Source organism: Chiloscyllium plagiosum, unplaced genomic scaffold (genome assembly GCF_037043375.1).
Source record: "Chiloscyllium plagiosum isolate Xiang-an unplaced genomic scaffold, Cpla_swu_hap1 HiC_scaffold_23, whole genome shotgun sequence".
Lineage (NCBI taxonomy): Eukaryota > Metazoa > Chordata > Chondrichthyes > Orectolobiformes > Hemiscylliidae > Chiloscyllium > Chiloscyllium plagiosum.
The window spans coordinates 54,129,841-54,157,268 of record NW_028270161.1 but is presented as its reverse complement, the minus strand read 5'-3'; the positions used below and the strand labels follow the sequence as shown (position 1 = coordinate 54,157,268).

Sequence of the window (27,428 nt, the reverse complement as noted above, 5' to 3'; positions counted from 1 at the left end):
TTTAGGTGGCAATGGCTTTGCTGATGACACCATTCTGAGTGATCGATGGAGCCACATTGTCAACTCTGGCTAGGCAATATTCATTGTGTGACCTCTTGCCTTCAACGGCCCTTCCACCTGCTTCCTGCTCAAGACTTCAGCCATTGAGCATCCCCCAGCTTCCTGTGCCTTTTCAGCATGCCCAGGCTTTGAGTTTTTGCAAATCCGAATGCAGTACCCATGGGATCAATGACACAATCTGTAGGTGGCTACAAGAAAGGAATATAAGATAAATTGCCAGCAGTAAAGGCTGGCTAAGCTTCAGCCCACCCTTAGATCATCACCAGATGTGTCCTGGTGTTTGTGAGAGGGGGTCCTTGCTGGTTTTTGCCCATAGTGGGACATGTGGCCCTCCTTCCCCCAATGTCAGAGGATCTCCTTGACCATAGCTGGCCTCACCCGGAAGCGAAGTTGCGGGTGACCCCGGAAGCAGATCGGGGAAGGGGGGCGGCGGCGGCTGGAAGACCGAGGCGGGGGAGAGGGGTCGTAGCTCTCCGGATTTTATTTACTTGTGTTTTCAGAAGGAACCCTCCTCCTCCTCCCCCTCCCCCCCCGAGGAGTCCGCGGTAGCAGAGCGGGAGTGTGACGGGCCCCGGTTGTTCGGTCGGTGATCGGTGAGGCCCGGCCCGGCCCGGCCCGGCCCCGGGTGATGGGGCCAAGGGGCGGATGGCGGGGCTTTGAGTGGTGCTGCGGCCGCTGGGCCAGATGCCGAGGCCTTGAGGTTCGTACTCCTTCTCCTTCCCGCGGCGGATTGGGTGTAGAGAGAGAGAGAGGGACACACACACACAGAGACAGACAGGGCGGCACTGGGTCTTGTCTCCCTGAGCGTCTTGTGCGAGTGGTATCTTCACCACCCTTCAACCTGACGGTTACTGTCTGACCCCCAGCTGCTGCAGGATGATAAACCCCACTGCAGCCTTCCCGTGTACACAACAGCTCAGCACAGAGCTGGCCCATCGAACACGCACAATCTCTTCCAGTTAATCTCTGCTCCCCAGGCTCCTCTCTCGTGTCATTAAGTTAAGAATCACACAACACCAGCTTAGAATCCAATTGAAACGACGAACTTTCAAATAAACCTGTTGGACTGTAACCTGGTGTTGTGTGATTTTTAACTCTTTCCACCCATAGTCCAGCACTGGCACCTCCACATCATGGCCTCCTATGATTGTAATGTTGCTTTTTCTCTTCCAAGTATCTAACCATTATTCTTTGGAGAACCACTATTCTACAATCTTGTCAGGGTTCAGGGATCACCTGTTAGCTATCGCCACTTGGAACTATAAAATGTGACTTTGCATTTGTGTTTACAGCAGTGCTGAGCTATCAAAATGCCTAACGTTCTCCCATCAAATTTAGTACTGCCCACATCTTCCATCCTGCTTTCTGTGCTGAAACAAGAGATCAGTGTGTTTCTCAGGAACTGACTCTGTGAGATCTTCCTGTCACTCCCTCGCCCCACGGAATTAATGGATTCTTCATGTTGCAAAGCATGGCCTTTCCTATACTGGCCAAATTTCCTTTACCTTCATCCCTTTCCTTAATTTTCAATGCATTTGTTTGCAGTTCAGTTCCTTGGCATTATTTTGAAGATCAGGGCAGTCCTTGCCGACCTTGGCCAATGGATTACCTTCCACTAACGCTATTAAAAGAAATCATTTGGTTGCTTATTGCTTTAGTCCTTGTCAGACTTTCCTGTGAGCAAATTAGCTGCCAGGCTTCTTACATTGCAATAACAAAGGCACTTTAAAAGTCAATTGTGATTTGAAGAAGCATATGGTTGTAAAAAATCATTCATATGATGGAATATCCTTTATTCTATTCTCTATTGCCTAAACTGAGTGTAAAACAAGTTGGGCAATAATATTGGAAAGGCACAAGAAGAGACCCTCAGTCTGTCACACATACTGCAGCATTCAGTCAAATTATTGATGATGTGCGCACACAACCCATTTATCAACCTTTGCACAACATTTCTTGATATCCCCAACTGGTCTTTATGGGGAGATGAGTTCCGGTTTTCAGCTATCTCTGTTGGAGGAATGCTTCATGATTTCACTCCTGAATGGTTTAGGTCTAATTTCAAAATTACTTCTTGTCCTTGCATTCTCAGGCATGCCCACTTTGACAAAATTAATTGACTATTTCAGTGTTTAGCAAAACTGAGTGCAAGGAGTATCAATGGTTAGGTTTGATATACACAAAACAAAATGAACTGGTATCCTTAGGTTTTTTCCGCATTATGCATTGGAATATGATTAAAATGTGATCATAATCTCATGGGTGCTGGCTGTCTCAAGACATCTCAACTCTGTGGCTTTTAAAGGTTTTAAAAAATGTTTAGCCCCTCGTTTGAATGTCCAGGGATGTGAAGAGCATCGCCTCTGAGATTCAGTTCTGTGTCTAATGTTTTCGAATTTAATTCAGTCATAATGAAGGAGATGATCCCTTGTGTCTTTCATTTCCTCAATGGCACCAAATCCTGGCAAATTTTGACATATCCATAGTATTTTCGTTGATATCCATGGTTTTTTTTAAAGAGCTCAATTCAAATGCACAGCCTTGTTGTGTTGTGCATTTCATTCTGCAGAGTTGATGTGAAAGTTTTGCTTTTATGTTTATTGTTGCCTTTGAGTTCTTGTTTGTTTTTATGCAACAACAGTGGTGCTGAAATATATATGGGTGCATTGAAGTAGATGGAATGTAGTTTTGAAGGAAATTAACTGTATTCACATTTGTAATGTTATCGATACATCTACAGGACAGAACATTTCTGATTGTTGAGGATAAAGTTATTTTACGTAAAGTACTTAACCTGCTTTAATTAATAAAAGGGCAGGCGCAGGGCAAGTTGACTGAAAATCTGTTGGATTGGAAGCATGAACAGTAATTTTACACTTGTTGCAAGAATTTCTTTTGTTCCAAGTTAAGAGGGCTTGTTCATTCCACTGAAAAAAATGATAATAATTCAGTGAAGAAATTGAAAATGTAGAATATTAAAACTTGGCAATTGTTTCTACTCAGTCAGTCATGGGTTCACGTTTCTTAACAATTAATAATATTAGGCATCAACTGACATCTTTGATAAACAGTACTCGGGCACTTCACAGATAGGTGGCAGAGAAACAGCAGGTAAGCCAGCAGAGAGAGGCTGCAAATGCACTAGAATAGATTTTTCAGTACCTTAAAGTATTTTCACACCACAATTTTTAAAAATGTATATAACCGTCCCAGCTTATGCTTCCAACTTGCAACCTCTAAAGATTCTGCGAATTATTAATGTAGCACATGCAGTCCTCAAATCTGGCAGATGTATGTGATCCCATACCAAAATACAAAGCAGGATCAAACAGCAAAAATGAAGACACTTACTTGGGATTTTGTGAACTGATACAAGTTGAGACAGATGCTGAAAACAAGCCACCTTTCCAGCTGACCTACCTGTCAGTTGTGTGCCTGGTTTGTTCCCTGAACATTTGGAACATGAGATCTATCTTCTATGCAGTTATAGTCCTAATCTAAGTGCCATAATTGTGTATCAGAAATCAGATCTGTCCATAAATGTCACATTTGATTTGTATTTTGTTGCCATTTATTGTGGTAAATTGATATGTCAACATACCTCTTGTGAATAACGTAGACTATAACCATTACGTGGTTCCATAGAGTGAGCTAAATCATCCAATTATATTATGCTGTGTAGAAAAAAAAATCTTAGCAATGCAAAATACATTTTTAAGCAATGATACAATTATTTTCGCCATGCTGGTTCCACATTCGTTTGCAGATCTATTTCTTATCAACAGTATTCAAAAACCTCACAATGATACAGTAAGAAATCAATGATTTAAAATGCTTTTGTCTTGTATGTTAATTTTCATGATTGAGCCAAATACTTTGAATACTAACCTCAAATCAACACACTGTCATGTCACCAGTTTAATGATGAATGCATGGTAACCTGCTTATTTATCCTTAAGCTGGAGCGTGTAAGTGAACAGCACGAGACTGTTGTCTACCTGGCACAGCAACTGTCATTTTTCACACTGTCTCTTGTACCCCATCTCCATTATAACTTCAGATTGTTATCCGTTTCTGTGCCAGTAACATCATGGATCATCCACACTCTGTCTCTTAGCATATCATTGAAAGCAGTCACTTGTAACTATCTAATTCTGTATTAACGAAGTTCCACATTTAGTGCTAGATTGATAATATCCTAGCTAATTTTAAAAATCCAGCTGTTATAAAGATGGTGTAGAGCAGACCTGTTCTCTTGCTATTAATAAACAATGTTTAAATGTGATAAACATTGTTATAAATCTTAAGATTGTACAGCATGATGTACTTGCCTCACCTTTCCTATCTATGTCCTACTCTTTAGCAACAAGTCAAGAATTAGATCCTTTGCCAAATGCTCTGAAGGTGAAGAGGTGCCAGTGTTGGACTGGGGTGGACAAAATTAAAAATCACACAACATAGGTTGGACTGTTTTAAAAATGCTTTCAAGGCATCCAACGTCTGCTATCACCCTTGATCCAAGCCTCATGTCACACGGTCTAATAAAATGATCTTGACTATACCATCAGGTTAGAGCTGAAGATGTGTTGCTGGTAAAGCGCAGCAGGTCAGGCAGCATCCAGGGAACAGGAGAATCGACGTTTCGGGCATAAGCCCTTCTTCAGGAATCTCTCCTGTTCCCTGGATGCTGCCTGACCTGCTGTGCTTTACCAGCAACACATTTTCAGCTCTGATCTCCAGCATCTGCAGTCCTCACTTTCTCCTCCTATACCATTAGGTTAGCTTAGCATCGACAAGACAGAAGCCATTTTGCTCTTAACTGAAATTTTGCACCTTGGTCATTGCTTTCATTTCCAAATTTGACTGCTCATTTAAAACCGATTGAGGGAGTGTTCATCATTGGTGGCCTTTATATCCAGATCATTGCAGAGATTGCTGTCATCCATCTTTGCTAATATCAACCACCTACACTAACTCCTTCCCCATATTCATGCTGAAACCCAAAACTATTTTGCTGTCTCGTTCTGCTGCAGATGATTAGTTTTCAAATGTCAATTGGTTTCAAAATCCCTGTTCTAGATTCCAGTCCTTTCAAGCCTCACTCCACCTTATCTTTGCAACCTACTTCACCCTGTTGGCTTGATTTGGCCTGCATGTTCCATCACCTTTCAATTTCACCTTCTGTGACATTGTCTTCAACTGCACTATCCCTGCTGACTAGAATTCTATGCTTTTTAACTTCATTTTGCATGGACAATTCTGCTCCTTTCCTCTAATTCTCTCTGTCATATATAATTGCTTACTACCTCCCACCCCACCCCACACCACACCACTTCTCTTGCATTGCACATTGAAATGTTTTACATGAGCCATGATGCACTAACAAGGATTATTAATGCCCGGTTTGCATGTAGCAAATATTGGAGGCTTTGAATTTAAATCAGACATTTGGAGGCCATGTATCCAGGAAATCATGAAATAGAAAGGTAAAATATTTTTGTCAAGTACTTCACCTAACTAGTGTCAAACCTCTGAATTTTATTTTTCTTCTGTGGATGCACTCAAACTTCACTTTTGTGTTAGCTGTTTTCATTGAAGGTTAGGAAGTGCACACAATAAGATGTACGTAATAAATTAAAGTTTGTCTTGAAGTAAGTAAAATAATGTTTTATGTACAACTCGTATTTCTGATTTTAAAAGTGGCATACAATAAATATATTCCCCATGAGCCAATGAAGTAAAATAAGATCAGAAATAACAGCACCTTTTGTTATTGAGAACTGCAATGACTGACCCCATTCTGTCAAATGCTTCTGTCTGAGAGAGTTTGTTGGTCTTAACCCAGTGATAGCAAGATTAAGATTTTGAATTAATGCTCTGATTATGTACCTCTTTTGGTGATTTTGAGGTTAAAACTAGTACTTGAGGGTAGATCCAGTTAAAATAATACAGTTAAATAATACACTAATACAGTTAAATAATCTGTCTTTATTTTCTTGCAGTAAAGACCAACAATGCCAGGGAAGCTGAAAGTCAGAATTGTGGCTGGCCGTCACCTGCCAGTTATGGACAGGGCTAGTGACCTAACGGATGCATTTGTTGAGGTTTGTACAAATTACATAAAATTTCTTATCGTGATCAGAATTTACCAGCACACCAAGCTGCGAAGTGAGGAGTTATATGATGAGATGTGGTCCTTAATGTGATGAATTGGTTGTCTTCCACCATAGGACTTGTTAATAGGCGAACATCAGTTGTAAAAAATAGAGTGTAGCACTGAGAAAGGGAAAGAAAACAATGTAACCTACAGACAGCTCAAAGAGCAAACAGGCTGCAGAGCATTGCATTGTCTTCCGTGAGCTGAGCAAGAAGCCCATCAGCAAGATGTTGGCCATGGGTCAGTTGGTCTTATGTTCGTCTCTAGTCAGGAGGTCTTGACAACATTCCAGTGCAGTGCTGAGAGAGTGCTGCACTGTTGGAGAGGCTATATTTTAAATTGAGATGTTGGATCAAAGTCCTTGCTATCTCCTCTGGGTGTGAAAGTTCTCATGGCACTACTGTAAAAGTGCAAAAGGTCCTGGAGTTTATTCCTTGTACGTTTCCCAGGAGTTTGACCTGAACTGTGACCAATATTGCCAGTGTCAAGTTATGCCCAAGTATCTTGGTTGAAACTTTATTGCTGGAACAGCACAGCAGGTCAGGCAGCATCCAGGGAACAGGAGACTCGACGTTTCGGGCACAGGCCCTTCTTCAGGAATGAGCAGAGAGTGTTCAGCAGGAGAAGATAAAAGGTAGGGAGGAGGGACTTGGAGGAGGGGCGTTGGAAATGTGATAGGTGGAAAGAGGTCAAGGTGAGGGTGATAGGTCGGAGTAGGATGGAGGCGGAGAGGTCAAGAAGAAGACTGCAGGTCAGGAAGGCGGTGCCGGGCTGGAGGGATTCGGCTGAGACTTCACCAGGCCTCCAACCACAGGGGATGAACTTGGACTTCACCAGACCTCCAACCACAGGGGATGAACTTGGACTTCACCAGTTTCTTCATCCCCCCTCCCCCCACCTTGTCTCAGCCGAATCCCTCCAGCCCGGCACCGCCTTCCTGACCTGCAGTCTTCTTCTTGACCTCTCCGCCTCCATCCTACTCCGACCTATCACCCTCACCTTGACCTCTTTCCACCTATCACATTTCCAATGCCCCTCCTCCAAGTCCCTCCTCCCTACCTTTTATCTTCTCCTGCTGAACACTCTCTGCTCATTCCTGAAGAAGGGCCTGTGCCCGAAACGTCGAGTCTCCTGTTCCCTGGATGCGGCCTGACCTGCTGTGCTGTTCCAGCAATAAAGTTTCAACTTTGATCTCCAGCATCTGCAGACCTCACTTTCTCCATGCCCAAGTATCTTCCCAACTTCATTAGAACGTTAACGTAGAATTTCCTGCACGTTATCAAGCTGCGCAGCTCAACAAATTTGTGTCGATGTTTATGTTCCACACAGGTTTCATCCCATTCCATAAACCACATCTCACTCTTTCCACATACCTTTTTGTTCAGTTTTCTCTCGTGTACTCATCAAGTTTCTTTCTATTGCCTTAATTTTTCTTGTGTTGTTGAGAGCTATATTCTAACTGTTCTGAGAAAAGAAATTTCAAGTTTTTTGAGTTTATTATTAACTACCTTACATTAAAGGTCCCAGATTTGGATGTACCTCAAATTGGGACATTCTGTTTGCATCTGTCCTTTCCCAAACCATTCATGATTTTAAAGACCTCTGTTAAGATGCTTTTATGTTTTCTGTTTTCAAAGCTCAGAAACCCCAGCTGGTACAATCTTCCACACTATCTGCAAACTCTCAGTTTTAGTGCTGTACAGTGAAATCCTGTCATTGTCATGCTAAGTCTCAGGAATTTACTTGTCTATGCAATATTTACTGTGAATACCTTTTTGCTCACAGTACTCCAAACTTTGCTCACGTGTGGTCTTCTGGGCATAAATGTGCGTATGTGTATCATATTGTGTGTGCATTTGTGAAAATCACTGACTGCAAGATTCTCTGAGAGGTAATCCCCTGAGAATGGTGGGACATCATTGTACTCTAAAAATGGCCTGGCATTGGTATTATAAGTAACATAATATCGCTTCATTTGGTTACAGTACTTGTTTTTGAGTTCTATACCTAGAAATCAATGCCAGTGCTTTCTTAGTTTCATTTGCTTTGCTGACCTATCATGCTGCTTCTAATCACTGGTACACCTGTATCCCAAAATCCCTTAACTGTTCTCCATTCAGTTTATCATTTTCTGCGATGCAGGCAATATTTTTGTTTGCTTGAACTTAAAATAGGTGTAAGTGAGCATAAAGAATCAGGGTCCAAAGAAAACATAAAGCAATCCTTAGTGGGAAGAAGTAGGAAAAAACACTCAAATTACAGTAAAAGACTAGAATAGTTACTGTCTTATATTGCACATGTTCAATTTGCAAACAATATACCAAGACCCTGTGAGTCAGTACATTTAGATGATGCTTGTATTTTCAGAGTTGAGCTGATCCAGTTTTGTGGGAAATCTTTTGGACAGGAAATTTCATAGATGGATGGCAATTAGAAGATCATAGAGATATGAGCACAACTCTATGATACCAGAAAAAAATCCTTGAACTTTTAAGCAATGCAATATATCTGTGCCTGAGATAATGCCCACATTACATGGATTTAAATCCATTGTGTGACTTCAAAGATATATAAAATGTCATGTGTAAGTAATTTGGATCTATATGACAGACTATGTTCTCCTAAACAAAAGAAAATCTTGATCCCTCTAACCCTGCAAACTACAGGCCCATCTCCAACTATGCTTTCCTTTCGAAAGTCCAGAAATGTACTGTAGCCTCCCAAATCCTCGCCTTTCTTTCCTGAAAACCTGAATATCTCCATAATCGTTTTTCCATCCTGCAACAATACTCAAAAGCACTGGTAATCCTGACTGTCACTATGCTGGACTATACTTTGTTTTACTCAGTCTTTGATATGGTTGACACAACGTTCCCCCTCCAATGCAGCTCACCTGTCATCCAATTGTGTGGGAATGCCTCAACTGATTCTATTTTTTGTCTCTCCCATTGTGATTTGAGAATCACTTGCAAAGACTTCTCTACCCATTCCCACACCATTAACTCTGGACTCCATCAGGATCTATCCGTACTGACCACCTGTTTCCCATTTTCATGCTGATCTTGGTGACACCATCTATTTACAAATGTACACTAATGCCACCCAGATCAACCTGATCAGATACGCTCTCAAACAAATTTGTAAGGAGATCTCAGTTATCTGTAAGAATAATAGGATGATTATCATAAAGTCATCGAGATGTACAGCGTGGAAAGACCCTTTGGTCCAACTCGTCCATGCTGACCACATATCCCAACCTAATCTAATCCCACTTGCCAGCACCCGGTCCATATCCCTCCAAACTCTTCCTATTCATATACCCATCCAGATGCCTTTTAAATGTTGCAATTGGTAGCAGGTTTTAATTTTCCAAGCATAGACTGAGGCTGGGTAGTGTTAAGGGCTTGAATGGAGAGGAATTTAAGTGTGTACAAGAAAATGATCTGATTGAGTATGTGGATGCACCTGCTAGAGAAGGTGCAAAACTTAATCTGCTCTTGGGAAATAAGGCAGGGCAGGTGACTGAGTTGTCAGTGGGGGAGCACTTTGGATTTGTAACTATAATTCTATTAATTTTAAAATCGTGATGGAAAAGGATAGACCAAATCTAAAAGTTGAGTTCTAAACTGGAGGAAGACCAATTTGACGATATTAGGCAAGAACTCTCAAAAGTTGATTGGGAGTGGATGTTCGCAGGTTAAAGGATGGCGAGAAATTGGGAAGCCTTCAAAAATGAGATAACGAGAGTCCAAAGACAGTATGTTCCTGTTAGGGTGAAAGTCAAGGCTGGTAGGTGTAGGGAATGTTGGATGACTAAAGATATTGAGGTTTTGGTCAAGAAAAAGAAGGAAACATATGTCTGGTATCGACAGCAGAGATAGAGTGAATTCTTAGAGGAGAAAGGCAGTAGGAGCATACTTAAGAGGGAAATCAGGAGAGCAGAAAGGGGTGTGAGATAGCTTTGGCAAAAAAGGGATAGGAGATAACTTTGGCAAGTAGTATAAAGGAGAATCCAAAGTGATTCTACAAATATTTTAAGGACAAAAGGATAACTAGGGAGAGAATAGGGCTACCTAAAGATCAGCAAGGCTATCTCAATGTGGAGCTGCAGGAGAATGGGGAGATACTAATCGAGTATTTTGCATCAGTGTTTACTGTGGAAGATGTAGAACATGGAGAAGTAAATAGCGACATGTTGAAAAATGTCCACATTACAGAAGAGGTGGTGCTGGATGTCTTAAAACGTATAAAGGTGGGATCTGGTAAGCCGAATCCTAGAATTCTGTGGCAAGCTAGGGAAGTGATTGCTGGGCTCCTTGCTGAGATATTTGTATCATTGATAGTCACAGGTGCGGTGCCGGAAGACTGGAGGTTGGAGAATATGGTGCCGTTATTTAAGAAAGACAGTAAGGAAAAGCCAGGGAACTATAGACCGAAGATCCTGAAATCGGTGGTGGGCATATTGTTGGAAGGAAGCCCGAGGGTCAGGATTTACATGTATTTGGAAAGATCAGGACTGATTGAGGATAGTCAATGTAGCGTTATGCATGGGTAAATAGTGTCTCACTGACTTGATAAAGTTTTTTGAAAAAGTCATGGAGAGGATTGATAAGGGCAGAATAGTGGATGTGATCTATATGGACTTCAGTAAGGCGTTTGACAAAGGTCTTCACGGTAGGCTGGTTAGCAAAGTTAGATCTCGTGGAATACAGGGAGAAGTAACCATTTGCATACAGAACTGGCTTGAAGATAGGAGACAGATGATGGTGGTGGAGGGTTGCTTTTCGAACTGGAGGTCTGTGGCCAATGGTGTGCCACAAGGATCAGTGCTGGATCCACTGCTTTTGGTCATTTATATAAATGATTTGGATGTGAATACAGGAGGTAATGTTAGTAAGTTTGCAGATGGGACCAAAATTGGAGGTGTGAAGACGGTTGCTTCAGAGTACAACTAGACCTTGATCAGATGGGCCAAAAGGCCGAGGAATGACAAATGGAGTTTAATTTCAATAATTGTGATGTGCTGCATTTTGGAAAGGCAAATCAAGGCAGAACTTATAATGCTAAGGTCCTGAGGAGCGTTGCTGAACAAAGAGACCTTGGAGGTTCATAGTTCCTTGAAATTTGAGTCGCAGGTAGGTCGGGTAGTAAAGAAGGCATTTGCTAAATTTCCCTTTATTGGTCAGAGCATTGAGTATAGGAGTTGGGAAGTCCTGTTGCGGCTGTTTTGGATATTGGTTGGGCCACATTTGGAATACGATGTTCAATTATGGTCTCCCTGCTAAAGGAAGGATGTTGTGAAACTTGAAAGGGTTCAGAAAAGATTTACAAGGGTGTTGTCAGAGTTGGAGGGTGTGAGCTATATGGAGAGGCTGAGTAGCCTGGGGCTAGTTTCCCTAGAGCGTCAGAGGCTGAGAGGTTTATAAAATCATGAGGGGCATGGATAGAGTGAATTTCCCTGGGTGGGGGAGTCTAAAACTAGAGGACGTAGCTTTAAGGTGAGAGGGGAAAGATTTAAAAGGGATGTAAGGGGCAAAGTTTTACACAGAGGGTGGTGCGTGGATGGAATGGGCTGCCAAAGGAAGTGGTGGAAGCTGGTATAATTACAACATTTAAAAGGCATTTGGATGGGTATATTATTTGGAAGGATTTGGAGGGATATAGGCCAAATGCTGGCAAATGAGACTGGATTTATTTAGGATATCTGTTAATGGTCGAGTTGGACTGAAGAGTCTGTTTCTATGCTGCACACCTCTTTGACTCTATAACTCCTCCTCATACTAAATTGACTGTTTTTCTGACGCCCTGTTTTGAGATTTCTTCCAGAGGGAATTCATGCTCTTTGGTGCTGGCACTAACTAGGTGCTCTTGTTGCTGACTCCTTGGTAAGCGTCTGAGGTTGAGGAACACCATTCACAACTTTGATGTCATGTTTGACTCCATGACTAATTTCTTAGCATATACCTGAGGCACATTCACAGCCTTCACTCAATCAGCTGCTGAAAATCTCTTTTGTTTAACCTAGACTTGACTATTGTCACAAAGCTAGTCCCTTTATTTCTAGAAGCTGCTCCTTGGCTTAAGGAGACTCTGTCCTTGATATTTTCAGAGGGGCAATAAAACGGGCCGGGCTCCAATCAGTCTGGTTTAGTACGGAGATGAAAAGGAATTTGAGAGGCCTTTAGTTTATATGTAAACAGATGAGACTTCAGGCCAAAGTGGTCATGTTTTAGAAGTGACCTGTATAATGAAAGGGGAGTGGTCAGCTCTTTAGCTGAGCTGAGCTGTTTTTAGTTAGGGTTTTGAACTGGGAAGTTCAACAGGGAGCTGTGTGCACACACTCTCTTTCTGCCTTTCAACTTCAACCTGTAAGCATGGGTTCTTTGTGTTTCATTGTGTAATTTTGTGAATACATTTTTTGTCGTTTTAGAGTATAGTAGTCAACCTAGCTATTTTACTCCAGGTAATTTTCACTGGACACTTTACCAAAACAAATTGCAAAGTTAGATCTAATGCTGCCTGCTTAAGAATGTTTTGAGTAGTCTGGCCTAGTCCATAACACTATTACTTCACTCTGCATACTAACTTTATACCTTTTAACCTCCTTAAACTTGACAAGATAAAAGGCTTTATAACCCTAATCCTAAGTCCCATTCAATCATTGCTTATGCTGTCAATGAGTTTTGGCACCTAGTCTGGCAGCAGCTCAAACTTAACATTCAAATCCCTGGTTTTCAAATGCCTCTTTTGCTTCTCTATCCTTATAATTGTGACATTCTCCAGTTCTACAACCATCTGGAATCACGATGCTTTTCCAATTTTAGCCACTTGCACATCTCCTCCTAATCACTTCACTGTGGGTGGCTACCCCTTCAGTTGACAAGATCCTGCACTCTGGAAATCCATTCTTGATTTTCTGAACCTTTCTTCTTCAGATGTTCCTTAAAACCTACATCTTTGACGGAACTCTTGGCCATTTGCCTTAATATCTCTAAATGTGACTCGACATCATAACTTTTGTCTGTGAAAGTGTGATATGAATGCAAGTTTGTTTTTCTTTCCTGTAGATGCAAATATGGAGTAAGCCAGTGTTCTTCCATTGTCCCTGACCAAAATAAGGAAAAACAAATTTTGATGGTCATTTATAATGTTTGTGAGACCAAGCTGTATGCAAATTTGTTCTGCAACTCTTTATAGCACAAGAATAATTGTAATTTTAATGTACTTTGTTGATTGTAAAATTCTTCAGGTCATTTTGAGCTTCTGGAAAGTTCTGAAAAAGGCATTAGGAGTTCAATTGTAAGTAGTTTATGTTGGAGTGTGGATGGAAAATTAGTGCCTAAGGATAAAGCTGTGTTCCAAATCTTCCTCCTACACTGATTAAAGAAAATGTTTGACAAAAAGGGTTAAAAGAATTGTAATACTCCCTGTAACCATTTTTTTTAACAGGTAAAATTTGGTAATACAACATTTAAGACTGATGTGTTCCCGAAATCACTCAACCCCCAGTGGAATTCAGAATGGTTTAAGTTTGAGGTAAGATTTCTAGCAACATCTGATATACCACAGGTTAAAGCAATATAAAAGGTGTCAGAGATGGTCCAGGTCAATTTAAGGTCAGGATGGAATGTGTTGGTGGAGTTGATGAATTGCTCAACCTCCTCGTGGGAGCACGAGGTGGCGCCATTGCAGTCATCAATGTCGCGGAGGAAGAGGTGGGGAGTGGTGCCGGTGTAACTACGGAAGATGGACTGTTCTAGCCAACAAAGAGACAGGCATAGCTGGGGCCCATACGCTTCTCGGCCTTTTGGCTAAGATCATGTGTGGTTCTGTTCTTGTCAGTTTTAATATCAGATATGTCCCTGACTTAGGGACTGAATATTAATCTGATTTTTGCAGGATGAAGTTGTGTTAGGAGCTTGCTCCACTAACTTTGCGCATCGTCCTAGTATTGCAGTGTTTCTGGGAACGCCGTATCTGCTCCCAGGAGGACCAGTTCCACCACAGAACACACCAGATGGCCTCCTCCTTTAGAGACCGCAATTTCCCTTCTCACGTGGTTAAAGATGTCCCTCAACGCATCTCATCCACATCCTGCACCTCCGCCCTCAGACCCCACCCCTCCAACCGTAACAAGGACAGAACCCCCCGGTGCTCACCTTTCACCCTACCAACCTTCGCATAAACCAAATCATCCGCCCAACATTTCCACCACCTCCAAAAAGACCCCACCACCAGGGATATATTTCCCTCCCCACCCCTTTCCGCCGTCCACAAAGACCGTTCCCTCCATGACTACCTGGTCAGGTCCACGCCCTCCAACAACCCACCCTCCCATCCTGGCACCTTCCCCTGCCACTGCAGGAATTGCAAAACCTGTGCCCACACCTCCTCCCTCACCTCCATCCAAGGCCCTAAAGGAGCCTTTCATATCCATCAAAGTTTTATCTGCACACCACTAATATCATTTATTGTATCCGTTGCTCCCGATGCGGACTCCTCCACATTGGGGAGACTGGAGACCTCCTAGCAGAGCGCTTTAGGGAACATCTCTGGGACACCCGCACCAATCAATCACACCGCCCTGTGGCCCAACATTTCAACTCCCCCTCCCACTCTGCTGAGGACATGGAGGTCCTGGGCCTCCTTCCCCGCTGCTCTCTCACCACCCGACGCCTGGAGGAAGAACGCCTCACCTTCCGCCTAGGAACACTTCAACCCCAGGGCATCAATATGGACTTTACCAGTTTCCTCATTTCCCCTTCCCCCACCTCACCCAGTTCCAAACTTCCAGCTCAACACTGTCCCCATGACTTGTCCTACCTGCCTATCTTCCTTTCCACCTATCCACTCCACCCTCCTCTCTGACCAATCACCTTCATCCCACCCCCATTCACCCATTGTATTCTTTGCTAACTTCCTCCACCCTCCTCCCTGACCTATCACCTTCATCCCCACCCTCACTTACCTATTGTACTCTGTGCTAATTTCTCCCCACCCCCACCCTCTTCTCATTTATCCTTCGGGCACTCTGCCTCTATTCGTGATGAAGGGCTTTTGCTCGAAACGTCAAATTTCCTGCTCCTCGGATGCTGCCTGAACTGCTGTGCTTTTCCAGCACCACTCTAATCCAGAATCTGGTTTCCAGCATCTGCAGTCATTGTTTTTTCCTTTAGTTCTGGACTCCACAACCCTAGGGAAAAGACTTTGCCTATTTACCATATCCATGCCCCTCATAATTTTGTAAACCTCAATAAAGTCACCCCTCAGCCTCCGACGCTCCAGGGAAAACAGCCCCAGCCTGTTCAGCCTCTCCCAACATCCTTGTAAATTTTTTCTGAACCCTTTCAAGTTTCACAACGTCTTTCCGATAGGAAGGAGACCAGAATTGCACGCAATATTCCAACAATGGCCTAACCAATGTCCTGTACAGCCCGCAACATGACCTCCCAACTCCTGTACTCAATACTCTGACTAATAAAGGAAAGCATACCAAACGCCTTCTTCAATATCTTATCTACCTGCGACTCCACTTTCAAGGAGCTATGAACCTGCACTCCAAGGTCTCTTTGTTCAGTAACACTCCCTAGGACCTTACCATTAAGTGTATAAGTCCTGCTAAGATTTGCTTTCTCAAAATGCAGCACCTTGCATTTATCTAAATTAAACTCCATCTGCCACTTCTCAGCCCATTGGCCCATTTGATCAAGATCCTGTTGTAATATGAGGTAACCCTCTTTGCTGTTCACTATACCTCCAGTTTTGGTGTAATCTGCAAACTTACTAACTGTACCTCTTATGCTCGTTAGATGACATAAAAGCTGCAGCAGCTCTTAACAAGCTCACCTGAGGTCAAGGGTTGTTAAAATCCAGGGAAAGCAAATATTCCGATAAATGGAGATCATCAACCATGGCAGATGATAAATTTGTGATGTTTGGCAGTGGTCAAAATGAACAGCCATTGAAGACTGGATAGTTTTAAGGCTTGATTACACTGGCTGATACAGTTAGGTCCAGAACAGGAGTCACCTGTTCAACAACTGGAGTTGAGGCAGGACAGGCTGGCATTTTCAGTCTAATCCTCTGACAAGTCCTCATAAACCAGATCACTTACGATTCTAAAGTATAGGTGGACGTATCATGCATTACTATGATTACAGTAATTTTGTAGCGTACCTTTTTTCAATGAAGAATAATTTGGGTAGAGCCTGTGTTGGGACTGCATTGTTATTGATATTCGGAATGAACCCAACAGTCCAGGGAAAGTAGGAATGAAAACCTACGTACAGATGTTCACTTTCTTTTTAAGCCCTGCACATTTGAGTTTGTGGATAGAAGAAAATAACAATGAAAGATTTCTGTAAAAACTTCTCAGGGATTTAATTCAATGAGTTTATTTCTGGTTCAGTATCTGTTTTGAATTATTAGATTTTAGGGGTGGCACAGTGGCTCAGTGGTTGGCAGTGCTGCCTCACAGCACCAGAGTCCCAGGTTCGGTTCCATTCTTGGGCGACTGTCTGTGTGGAGTTTGCACAATGTCTGCGTGGGTTTCCTCCGGGTGCTCCGGTCAGGTGAATTGGCCGTGCTAAATTGCCTATCGAGTTAGGTGCATTAGCCAGAGGGAAATGGGTCCGGGTGGGTTATTCTTCGGAGGGTCAGTGTGGACTTGTTGGGCGGAATCATAAAAAAAAAAAAGTTTTTAAAAAAATTTCTTGAGACTTCATGCAGTCCTGTCTGGTCGCTGATGCAAATAGATTGAAACTAATCGTCTGCAAGGAGTTTTATTGCATGAGTATGTAACAAAAGCAGGTACTAGTATCTCTGGCGTAGCCACTGTGTGAGAAGGACTGTGTTATAGGTACTGTAATCTCCAATCAAATATAGAACCTGTCATTCTGCTAACTAAAACTGTCTCCCTTTGAGGCCAAAACATCCTAATTGCTATGTAAGCAGGTCCAAGATCAGTTGATATTAGGTATAAGGGCACATTTCTTCCTTTTATGATGTGGTTTGTGAAGTTTCAGTTGTTTGAGAGATTTTGGCATCTTATCCAAATGCACACAGTTGTTTCCTCAAATTTTATACTCTTTTAGCAGAGCAGAGGGAATATTAATCTTTTCTAGCTCTACTATGCTTTCTCACCTGGCAGCTCTTGATAATAAAACTCGTTTCCCAATGGTGTTGTTCAAGAGCTAGTTATGGATTTTCATGGTGCTTCCTGTTAGTGTTATACTTGTCATCTGATATTTCTACCTGTGAATTAGTATGCCTTTTACCCCTTCCCCTCCTAGCTCCCATTTTACTTCACCCCACCTACTTTGCCCGCTACTATGCAAGCTCTCCTTTCAGTTCCTTTTCCTGCTGCTGAATGGTTCAAGCCATCAGCTAACCATTTGAAACCCAGTTCCATAGTGATGCCTTGTCTATCAAAGACTCTGCAAACACTTCTTTTGGTGATTTCTATAAATGGAAATCAGGTTGGAGGATATATTCCCTGTCTTTCAAAGTTTAGCCATCTACTCCCCCTCTCTAATTACTTCACATGAATCATGAGTGAGTTAAAATCAAGGACATTCTGTGTGGAGTGACTAAAATGAGCTTAATGGATTTTATAATTTGTAATTACCTGGTGGCTGTGAAGATGCTCAACTTCAACAGAGCAGCAAAGCATTACATTCATGGTATAATTCATTCATTGCATGATATAATGCTTCTGACCTGACAGCAGACTTCTGATGAGCAATGCCACAGATGCTCAACTCAGGGTGAGGGTATGAGAATGAAACAGGTTTTATAACTACCGTATAAATTTAATTGAGATCACATCAGTTTATGAATATCACATAGAGCAGAATTTACTGCCCATAAAACCTGATCGTAGGATATGGTTCAATCTCTCTTTCTGTGATTCAATGATAAATACCTTGAAATGTGCTTACAGGTTGATGATGAAGACTTGCAAGATGAACCACTACAAATCACCGTTCTGGACCATGATACTTACAGTGCTAATGATGCTATTGGGAAAGTATATATTGATATTGACCCATTATTATCAAATGAAGCTGCAGCCATTTTATCTGGCTGGTTTCCAATCTATGACACTATTCACGGTGAGTATGATTTTTCATGAATTATGACCCGAGTTTCATTTCTGCTATATTTTTCTGACACTCTTTTAATATTGTCCATTGCAGGCTAAATTTCCTGATTTTGCATTCGTATAAATGATTAGATTAGATGATTAGATTAGATTACATTACATTACAGTGTGGAAACAGGCCCTTCGGCCCAACAAGTCCACACCGACCCGCCGAAGCGCAACCCACCCATACCCTCTACATTTACCCCTGCACCTAACACTACGGGCAATTTAGCATGGCCAATTCACCTGACCTGCACATCTTTGGACTGTGGGGGGAAACCGGAGCACCCGGAGGAAACCCACGCAGACACGGGGAGAACATGCAAACTCCACACAGTCAGTCGCCTGAGGCGGTAATTGAACCCGGGTCTCTGGCGCTGTGAGGCAGCAGTGCTAACCACTGTGCCACCGTGCCGCCCACCAACTAACACTATATTTCTTAAGTGCCTGCATCAGAAACATGTTCTCAGGACAGACCTTCCTGGAACCTAGTTACATAGAGAATATCAGCCCTCGATGTTATGCTGACCTTCTATCCTACTCTCAGATCAGTCTAACCTACATACCTTTAATTGTATTAACTTCCATGTGCCTATCCAAGAGTCGCTTAAATGTCCCTAAAGTATCTGACTCTACTACCATTGCTGGCAGTGCATTCCACGCACCCCTATCTCCCCTAAACCTTCTTCCAATCACCTTAAAATTATGCCCACTTGTGATAGACATTTCCACCATGGGACAACGTCTTTGGCTATCCACTCTCTATGTCTGTCAACATCCTTCGTCTCTCCAATGAGGTCCCTCAACCTTTCTTCAAAAGAAATGCCCTCCAGCCCAGGCAGCATCCTGATCAATCTCCTTTGCACCCTCTCCAAAGCTTCCACATCCTTCCCAGAACTGAACACAATATTCCAAGTGTGGTCTAAACAGGGCTCTGTAGAGCTACAGCATAACCTCATGGCTCTTAAACTGATTCCTCCTGCTAATGAAAGTCAACATACCATACACCACCTTAACAACCCTATCAACATGGGTGGCAGATTTAAGGGATCTATGGATATGGACCCCAAGATCTTTCTGTTCCTCCACACTGCGAAGAATATTGCCTTTAACCCTGTATTCTGAATTCAAATTCAATTTTTCAAAGTGAATGACTTTGCACTTTTCCAAGTTGAACTCTACCTGCCACTTATTAGCCCATTTCCTAATCCTGTCAATGTCCAGTTGCAGCCTACAACAGCCCTTCACACTATGCACAACTCCGCCAACCTTTGTGTTATTGGCAAACTTACTAATCCACCCTTAGACTTCCTCATCCAAGTCATTTATAAAAAAATCACAAAGAGCAGAGGTCCCAGAACCCATCCTTGTAGTACACCACTGATCACCAAACTCCAGGCTGAATACCACCACCTGTGGGCCAGCCAATTCTGTAACCAGATAAACAGATTTCCCTGTATCCCATGCCTCCTTACTTTCTGAATGAGCTTACCATGGGGAGCCTTATCAAACGTGTTGCTAAAATCTATGTGCACCACATCCACTGCTCTACCTTCATCAATGTGTTTTGTCACATCCTCAAAGAATTCAATCAGGTTTGTGAGGCATGACCTGCCCCTCACAAAGCCATACTGACAATCTTTAATCAAACTATGGTTTTCCAAGTACTCATAAATCCTGTCTCTCAGAAAACTCTCTAATAATTTGCCCACCACTGATCTAAGTCTGACTGGTCTGTAATTCGCAGGATTTTTGAACAAGGGAATAACATTTGCCACCCTCCAATTATCTGGCACTACTCCAGTGGATAGTGAGGATGCAAAGATCATTACGAAAAGCATAACAATTTCTTCCCTTGCTTCCTGTCGTAACCTAGGGTATCTCTTGTCCGGCCCAGGGGATTTATCTATCTTTATGTTTATCAAAATTTTGAGCAGATCCTCCTTCCGGACATCAACCTGTTTTAGCATATCAGAACAGGTATGCTCAAAACCTCAATGTCCCTCTCAGTGGTGAATACTGAAGCAAGGTATTCATTAAGGACCTCCCCTACTTCCTCCAACTGCAGGCATAAGTTTACTCCACTGCCCCTGATTGGCCCCACCCTCACTCTGGCCAGCCTCTTGTTCCTTGTTCTTGTTTCTTGTCGAATGCTTTAGGATTTTCCTTAATCCTACACACTAAAGCTTTTTCATACCCTCTTCTAGCTTTAAGTCCATTCTACAGTTCCTTCCTGGCTACCATGTAATCCTGTAGAGCCCTGTTTAATCCTTGCCTCCTCAACTTTAAGTAAGCTCCCTTCTTCCTCTTGACTCGATGTTCCACATCCCTTGTCACCCAGGTTTCCTTCACCCTACCATCCCTTTCTTGCCTCAATGGGACAAACCTGTCCAACGCTATCACCAGGTGCTTCCTAAACAACCTCCACATTTCAGTTGTGTATTTCCCTGAGAATATCTGTTTCCAGTCTCGCTGCCCAGTTCCTGCCTAATAGTATTGTATTTCCCCCCTCCCCTAGTTAAATAATTTCACATACTGTCTGCTCCTATTACCCTCAGTGAGAATAGTAAAGGTCATGCAGTTGTGATCAGTACCACCGAAGTGCTCTCCCACTGAGAGATCTGGCACCTGGCCTGGTTCCTTGCCAAGCATCCAATCCAATATGGCCTCCCCTCTAGTTAGCCTACATGTTGCATCAGGAACCCTTCCTGGACACCCCTGATAAAAACTCTTTCATCCAAACTATTTGAACTAAGTAGGTTCCAATCGATATTAGGGAAATTAAAGTCACACATGACAATAACCCTGTTAATTCTGCACATTTCCAAAACCTGCCTTCCAATCTGCTCCTCTGTGTTTCTGTTGCTATTGGGACCCTTGTAGAAAACTCCCAATAAAGTGACTGCTCCTTTCCTGTTTCTGACTTCCACCCATACTGACTCTTTAGACTAGCCCTCCTCAACGATCTCCCTTCCTGCAACTGTGATACTGTCCCTGATTGACAATGCCACTCCATCACCTCTTTTACCTTTCCTCCCGTTCCCTTTGAAACACCTAAACCCTGGAACATCCAATATCCAAGTCTCCGTAACGGCCACAGCATTGTAATTTCAAGTACTGATCTATGCTCGGAGTTTGTCACCCTTATTCCTGACACTTCTTTCATTAAAATAGACACACTTCAATCCATCACAGTGACTGCACCTTTTCCTGGTTAGCACTGACTGCCTCTCAGAACCAGGGACCCAGGTTCAATTCCACCCTCTGGTGACTGTCTGTGTGAAGTTTGCACATTCTCCCCGTGTCTGCGTGGGTTTCCTCTGGTTTCCTCCCACAGACCAAAGAGCTCAGGTTGGGTCAGTTAGCCATGCTAAATTGTCCATAAGGGATGAGTAGGATAAGTGCATTAGTCAGGGGCAAATATAGGATAGGGGAATGGGTAATGGTTGGGTTACTCTTCGGAAGGTCGGTGTGGACTTGTTGGGCCGAAGGGCAAGTTTCCACACTGTAGGAATTCTAATTCTAATTCTGTGTCTATAGCTCCTCACAGACTTTCTGCATGCTATATGTGGCTGTTCACTATATACTCCACCATCTTATCTGTAGCTCAGGTTCCTATCCTCCTACCAATCCAGTTTAAACCCTCCTGAAGAGCTCTAGCAAATCTCCTGCCCAGGATATTGATGCCCCTCTAATTCAGGTGCAACCGATCCTTCTTGTGCAGGTCCCACCTTGCGCAGAAGATACCCCTATGCTCCTGAAGGTATCTGAAGCCCTCCCTCCTACACCAGCCCTGCAGCCACGTGTTCATCTGCATTCCCTCTCTATTCCTCGCCTCACTACTATGTGGCAACGGTAGCAATCCTGAGATTGCAACTCTGCTCGTCTACCTTCTAGCTTCCAGCCTTACTCCCTATATTTTTTTTTTCAGGTCAGTTCTTCCTGAGTTCTTCTCGGTGCTTTCTGGTATCAAAAACAGTATTCTGTTTCACATCATGTTTCAAACACTTAAGCAAAATCTTGTAACTGTAGTGTGTTACAATTCTGAATGGCCTACTCCTGCACCACCTTTTGTGTTCTTAGGATAGTTTACCCACAGGATGTAACCTGCTAGAGACAGAAGAGGCCCACAAACTAAGTTACTAAACAACATCCACATCCCTCTTGGATAGAGAATTCCACATTTGTTGCGGTTCTGTTCGCCGAGCTGGGAATTTGTATTGCAGACGTGTCATCCCCTGTCTAGGTGACATCCTCAGTGCTTCACAGTGGGAGCCTCCTGTGAAGCGCTTCTGTGATGTTTCCTCCGGCATTTATAGTGACTTGTATCTGCTGCTTCCGGTTGTCAGTTCCAGCTGTCCGCTGCAGTGGCCAGTATATTGGGTCCAGGTCGATGTGCTTATTGATTGAAACTGTGGATGAATGCCATGCCTCTAGGAATTCCATGGCTGTTCTCTGTTTGGCTTGTTCTATAATAGTAGTGTTGTCCCAATCGAATTCATGTTGCTTGTCATCTGAGTGTGTGGCTACTAAGGATAGCTGGTCGTGTAGTTTTGTGGCTAGTTGGTGTTCATGGATGCGGATCATTAGCTGTCTTCCTGTTTGTCCTATGTAGTGTTTTGTGCAGTAGTGTACAAAATCCCATGCAAGGACTGCACAAAACACTGCATAGGACATGCATCTCTTAACTCCAGGTAACAGCAGCTAGTTTATTGGCTACCGCTGATAACTTGTACGTTATGCCTTACTAGTTGCCAAACTGGGGTGTTCCCTGCTTTCATTCCCAACAATATGACTCTCCAAAAATTTCCAGTTCATGAAATCTGAGGGAATATATGAAGAAAGATTTCAGGATTTTAAATACTCGAAAATTCTGTGTTTGTTTTGTCTGGGCAACAAAGTTTAGGTAAGTGATTTGGAGAATGCTAATTTTTCAAAGTGAGAAAGTCTGACTACTTCAAGCATTGTTGAACGATACGATTGGCAAAGGCTGCACTATGTTGCTGACTTAACAGAATGTGTGGTTTTCATTTTGATAATGCTGCAAGTATCTACTGTGTGGACATTTGATTAGATTTGATTAGATTTGATTAGATTTGATTAGATTACTTACAGTGTGGAAACAGGCCCTTCGGCCCAACAAGTCCACACCGCCCCGCTGAAGCGCAACCCACCCATACCACTGCATCTATCCCTTACCTAACACTACGGGCAATTTAGCATGGCCAATTCACTTGACCTGCACATCTTTGGACTGTGGGAGGAAACCGGAGCACCCGGAGGAAACCCACGCAGACACGGGGAGAATGTGCAAACTCCACACAGTCAGTCGCCTGAGGCGGGAATTGAACCCGGGTCTCTGGCGCTGTGAGGCAGCAGTGCTAACCACTGTGCCACCGTGCCGCCCATTTGGAATTTGCAAGGTCCGGAAAATAGCTAAATGATAAAAGCTAAACTTGGAACCAGATTTGAACACAAATGTTTCAATATGTTTATCAGAATGACGTATTACATTTGACTTCTGCATATAAAATATGTTTGGGTGGAGTGTTTTCTTAAATTGGGAAGTGGCTTGATGTGTGTGTGTGTGTGTGAGAGAGATAAGTTCATATTTTACATACAGCTTGTAGATGTACACTCTGAATTTTCTTAACCCCTCCATTCTTAGTGATTTTTACATCCTTTGGTCATCATATGTTTATTGTGAGTTTCATGGTGGCTTGTTTCAGACTTCTAATTACTGCTTATGACTTTAAGGGCTCTTTCATTACAGTCACTCACCTCATAGGTAAATGCTGAAATGCATTGACAGTCCGTTGAGAATTTATGCAGTTTGCTCATATAAACTTACTGCTGTAACATGGTTTTAGAATGACCAGTTATGTAACTCACTACCTTTGCATTAAAGGTGAGCTTAAGTTGTAATGAAAGAAAGGGCAGTTTGGCAGTTTTGAATAGTTTTTTTTTCATTCTGCCATGGAATGTATGTATCACTGGCTGTGCCAGCGTTTTTTTCCAAGCCAGGTTGCCCTTGAGAAGGTGGTGCTGAGCTGCTGCCTTGAACTGCTGCAGTTTTATGTAGGAAAACCCACAATGCTGTTCGGCAGAGACATCCAAGATTTTGACCCAGTGACATGAAAGAAATGGCATAATGCTGCTAAGTCAGAATGGTGAGTGACATGGAGAAGAATTTGTGGGTAGTATTGCTTCCATGTACTTGCTGCCTTTGTCCTTCTTGATGATAGTGGTTGTGACTTTGGAAGTTGCTTCCCAAGGAGCCTTGGTGAATATCTGCCGTAAATCTTAATAATAGTGTCACTGCTGGAAGGACTGCATGTTTATGGATATTCTGCCAGACTGGCTGCTTTGTCTTGAATGGTGTCAAGCTTCTTGCACGTGATTGGTGTTGCTCTCGTCCAGGAAAGTGGGCAGTATTTTATCACAATCCTGATTTGTGCTTTATGGATGGTGGATTGGCTCTGGGGAGTCGGGAAGTGGGTTACTTGCTGCAGGATTCCTAGCCTCTGACCTGATCTATTAGTATGGCTCATCCAGTTTAGTCTGTAGTCAATGGTGAATCCACTAGAATATTGATAGTTGAGAATTCAGTAATGGTGATGCCATTGCATGGCATGGGGTGATGGTTGGCTTCTCTGTTGTCTGAGATGGTCATTGCCGGTCATTTGCGTGGCATGTGTGACTTGCCAGTTGTCAGCCTAAACCTTGATTTGTTCCGGTCTTGCTCCATTTTGGTATGGACTGTTTTAGTATCTGAGTCATTGTGAATGGTGCTGAACATTGGGCAGCCATCCATGAATGTCCCCATCTCTGACTATGATGCAGGGAATGTCAGGGATGAAGCAGCTGAAGATGGTCGAGCATAGGCAGGCACTCTCACCTAACCTTGAAATTCAGCACTTTTGTCAGTGTTTGTTGAAATCAAGGATATAAGAGGTTAGAAGTTGAGTGGCCCTCAGGGAATCCAGACTGAGTGCTGTTGAACAGGTAAAGCAAGTGTATGTCTGTTAACAAAAGGTGGACAGAACCATTGGCAAAGGTCATTCAGCCCCATGGAACTTGTTCCATTGTTCATTGAAGTCATAGCTGACCTGTGTTTTAACACTCTTTATTTGCATAGTGTCCTATAGCACTCAGCAAGATTGTTAAACAAAAGTCCTGTCAGTCTCAGCCTTGAATCATTCAGTTGCTGTCTTCTCAACAGCTTTATGTTTTGGGGGAGTGGCGGAAAGTTTCAGATTTCTATGAAACTTTGTATGAAGAAGTATGTGCTGACATCGCCCTTGAATGGTCAAGCTCTATTTTCAAAGTTACGTTCCCTTGTTGTGGACTGTTCTACCAGAGGAAATAGATTTTTTTCTCTGCCTGTCCTATTAAGTCATTTAATCATCTTCCACACCTTTATCTTAAGTTGACACAAACCTATTCTATGCAACCTCCCCTGTACGTTAGCACCTTTACCTCTTACATTTTACAAAAGAAGGCCTATCTGTGAGTAATATCTGATATGTAGTGTGTCACGTTTAGAGCATGTTGTATTAGTATGTGCTGATTTATCATTAACTGATAAAATGACAATGAGGTATTGTTAATCTTTCAGTGTTGTTGCATCAGGTGGGTTCTCTTTTTCTTACAATTTAAGCTAGTGGGAAAGGAATGGACTGAAATGAATAAAATGGTTCTCATAGTACTTTGAAATTTTGAAAGAACTATGCTAAGGTTTAGAGCGTGTTTGAGTTTCTTTCACTTTCATTGTGTTCAAAAATCCAAAACAATTGTGCACTTGCAGCCAGGAGGCAATTTGTAAAGATGAATCCATGTTTGGCTCTGTTACTTTATTGTCAAAAATGGGTGTTTTTGTTTTGAAACAGGTATCAGAGGGGAAATTAATGTCATGGTGAAAGTAGATCTTTTCAATGATTTGAACCGCTTCAGACAATCATCATGCGGGGTCAAGTTCTTCTGTAGTAAGTTTTTTTTCAGAATCCTAAATTGTTTGTTTCAATGAATTCCAAACACATAATATGTATTGGCAATGCACTGATTGTCAGGTTAGTAAAACGTGAATGGTCCGTGAATATCTTTTGTTTTTTAAAAGTAAATCTGCAAAGAATTTAATTTCAGTAAAGCTGATATGTGTCATTGTCGGAGAATAGAACACTTCTGCACTTTCTGCACCCATTTTCAACATCATGCTTTTTCAGCTCAGAAAGCCGATTAAAGTTCCTTCTATTTTTATTAATATTGTAGAACTCCTGAGTGTTTTTTATATTGTTGATATTTCCAGTGCTATTGCTGAAGCTATTTACTGCCAAGGTGTCGAGCTCTTTTCAATAGGCAGGTAGCTGCTATGGTCGAGTTTGCGATAGCCAAAGCACATTTCCTGTAAGATCCAAATACAACCAACCAAGACAGGAGCTTTAATCATCTTAGACTGGGTTGAAATCAGATCAGAAAATGGAAGATTTCAAATCATATTTTCACCGTAATGCTTTTTCAGAGCAACCTTTTAACCTTTCTTTGCAAAGTAAGCTCTGAAATATATGTTTCTCCACAGCAACATCCATTCCGAAATGCTACAAAGCAGTAACAATCCATGGGTTTGTTGAAGAATTGGTAGTGAACGAGGATCCAGAATACCAGTGGATTGATAGGATACGCACACCCAGGGCTTCAAATGAAGCCAGGCAGAGGCTAATATCACTAATGTCAGGTAAAAAAAATCTGATTTTTTGTAAACCGTACTTATTGATACAAGGCTATTTGGTGATGCAATTGCAGTTGTAGTGAAAATGTGATTGTCAGAAATTATGTATTGTACTACGTGCAATATGTTCAGAAATGTTGTTATGGGGACAAATTGACATTGTTAGTGAACCAACAATCCAAAATTGGGGAAAGTATAGATCGGAGGAACCGGCAACTGGGAACTTCACAAATCTGAGGTGGTTGAGTATGTTACAATTTGGTAATATGCTGAGAGGCTGATAACATCAATCACAAGATGTAATGAATTTAGGGTCTCTACAATATCAGTAATACAATTTG

At 42.4% G+C, this 27,428-nt stretch overlaps 1 protein-coding gene and 1 non-coding gene across 20 annotated transcripts in view; both read left to right on the top strand.

The window, feature by feature from the left end:
* The first annotated feature begins 523 nt into the window (after positions 1-523).
* c2cd5 (C2 calcium dependent domain containing 5) overlaps positions 524-27,428 on the top strand; it is a 126,362-nt gene continuing 99,457 nt past the window's right edge. For 7 of the 19 annotated variants that reach the window (XM_043713404.2, XM_043713409.2, XM_043713406.2 and 4 more), the window contains exons 1-6: positions 527-760; positions 6,063-6,164; positions 13,667-13,753; positions 18,159-18,330; positions 26,252-26,347; positions 26,938-27,093. In XM_043713404.2, coding sequence (XP_043569339.2) covers positions 6,075-6,164; positions 13,667-13,753; positions 18,159-18,330; positions 26,252-26,347; positions 26,938-27,093 — 601 coding nt within the window. In that variant the 5' untranslated portion in view covers positions 527-760; positions 6,063-6,074. Of the gene's footprint in view, positions 761-6,062; positions 6,165-13,666; positions 13,754-18,158; positions 18,331-26,251; positions 26,348-26,937; positions 27,094-27,428 lie in introns of all 19 variants that reach the window. The other 12 variants (XM_043713414.2, XM_043713413.2, XM_043713412.2 and 9 more) reach the window with 5 other exon arrangements.
* On the top strand, positions 14,009-14,199 carry LOC122561896 (U2 spliceosomal RNA). Its single transcript, XR_006315142.1, has one exon. It is a non-coding gene; the product is annotated as a U2 spliceosomal RNA (small nuclear RNA).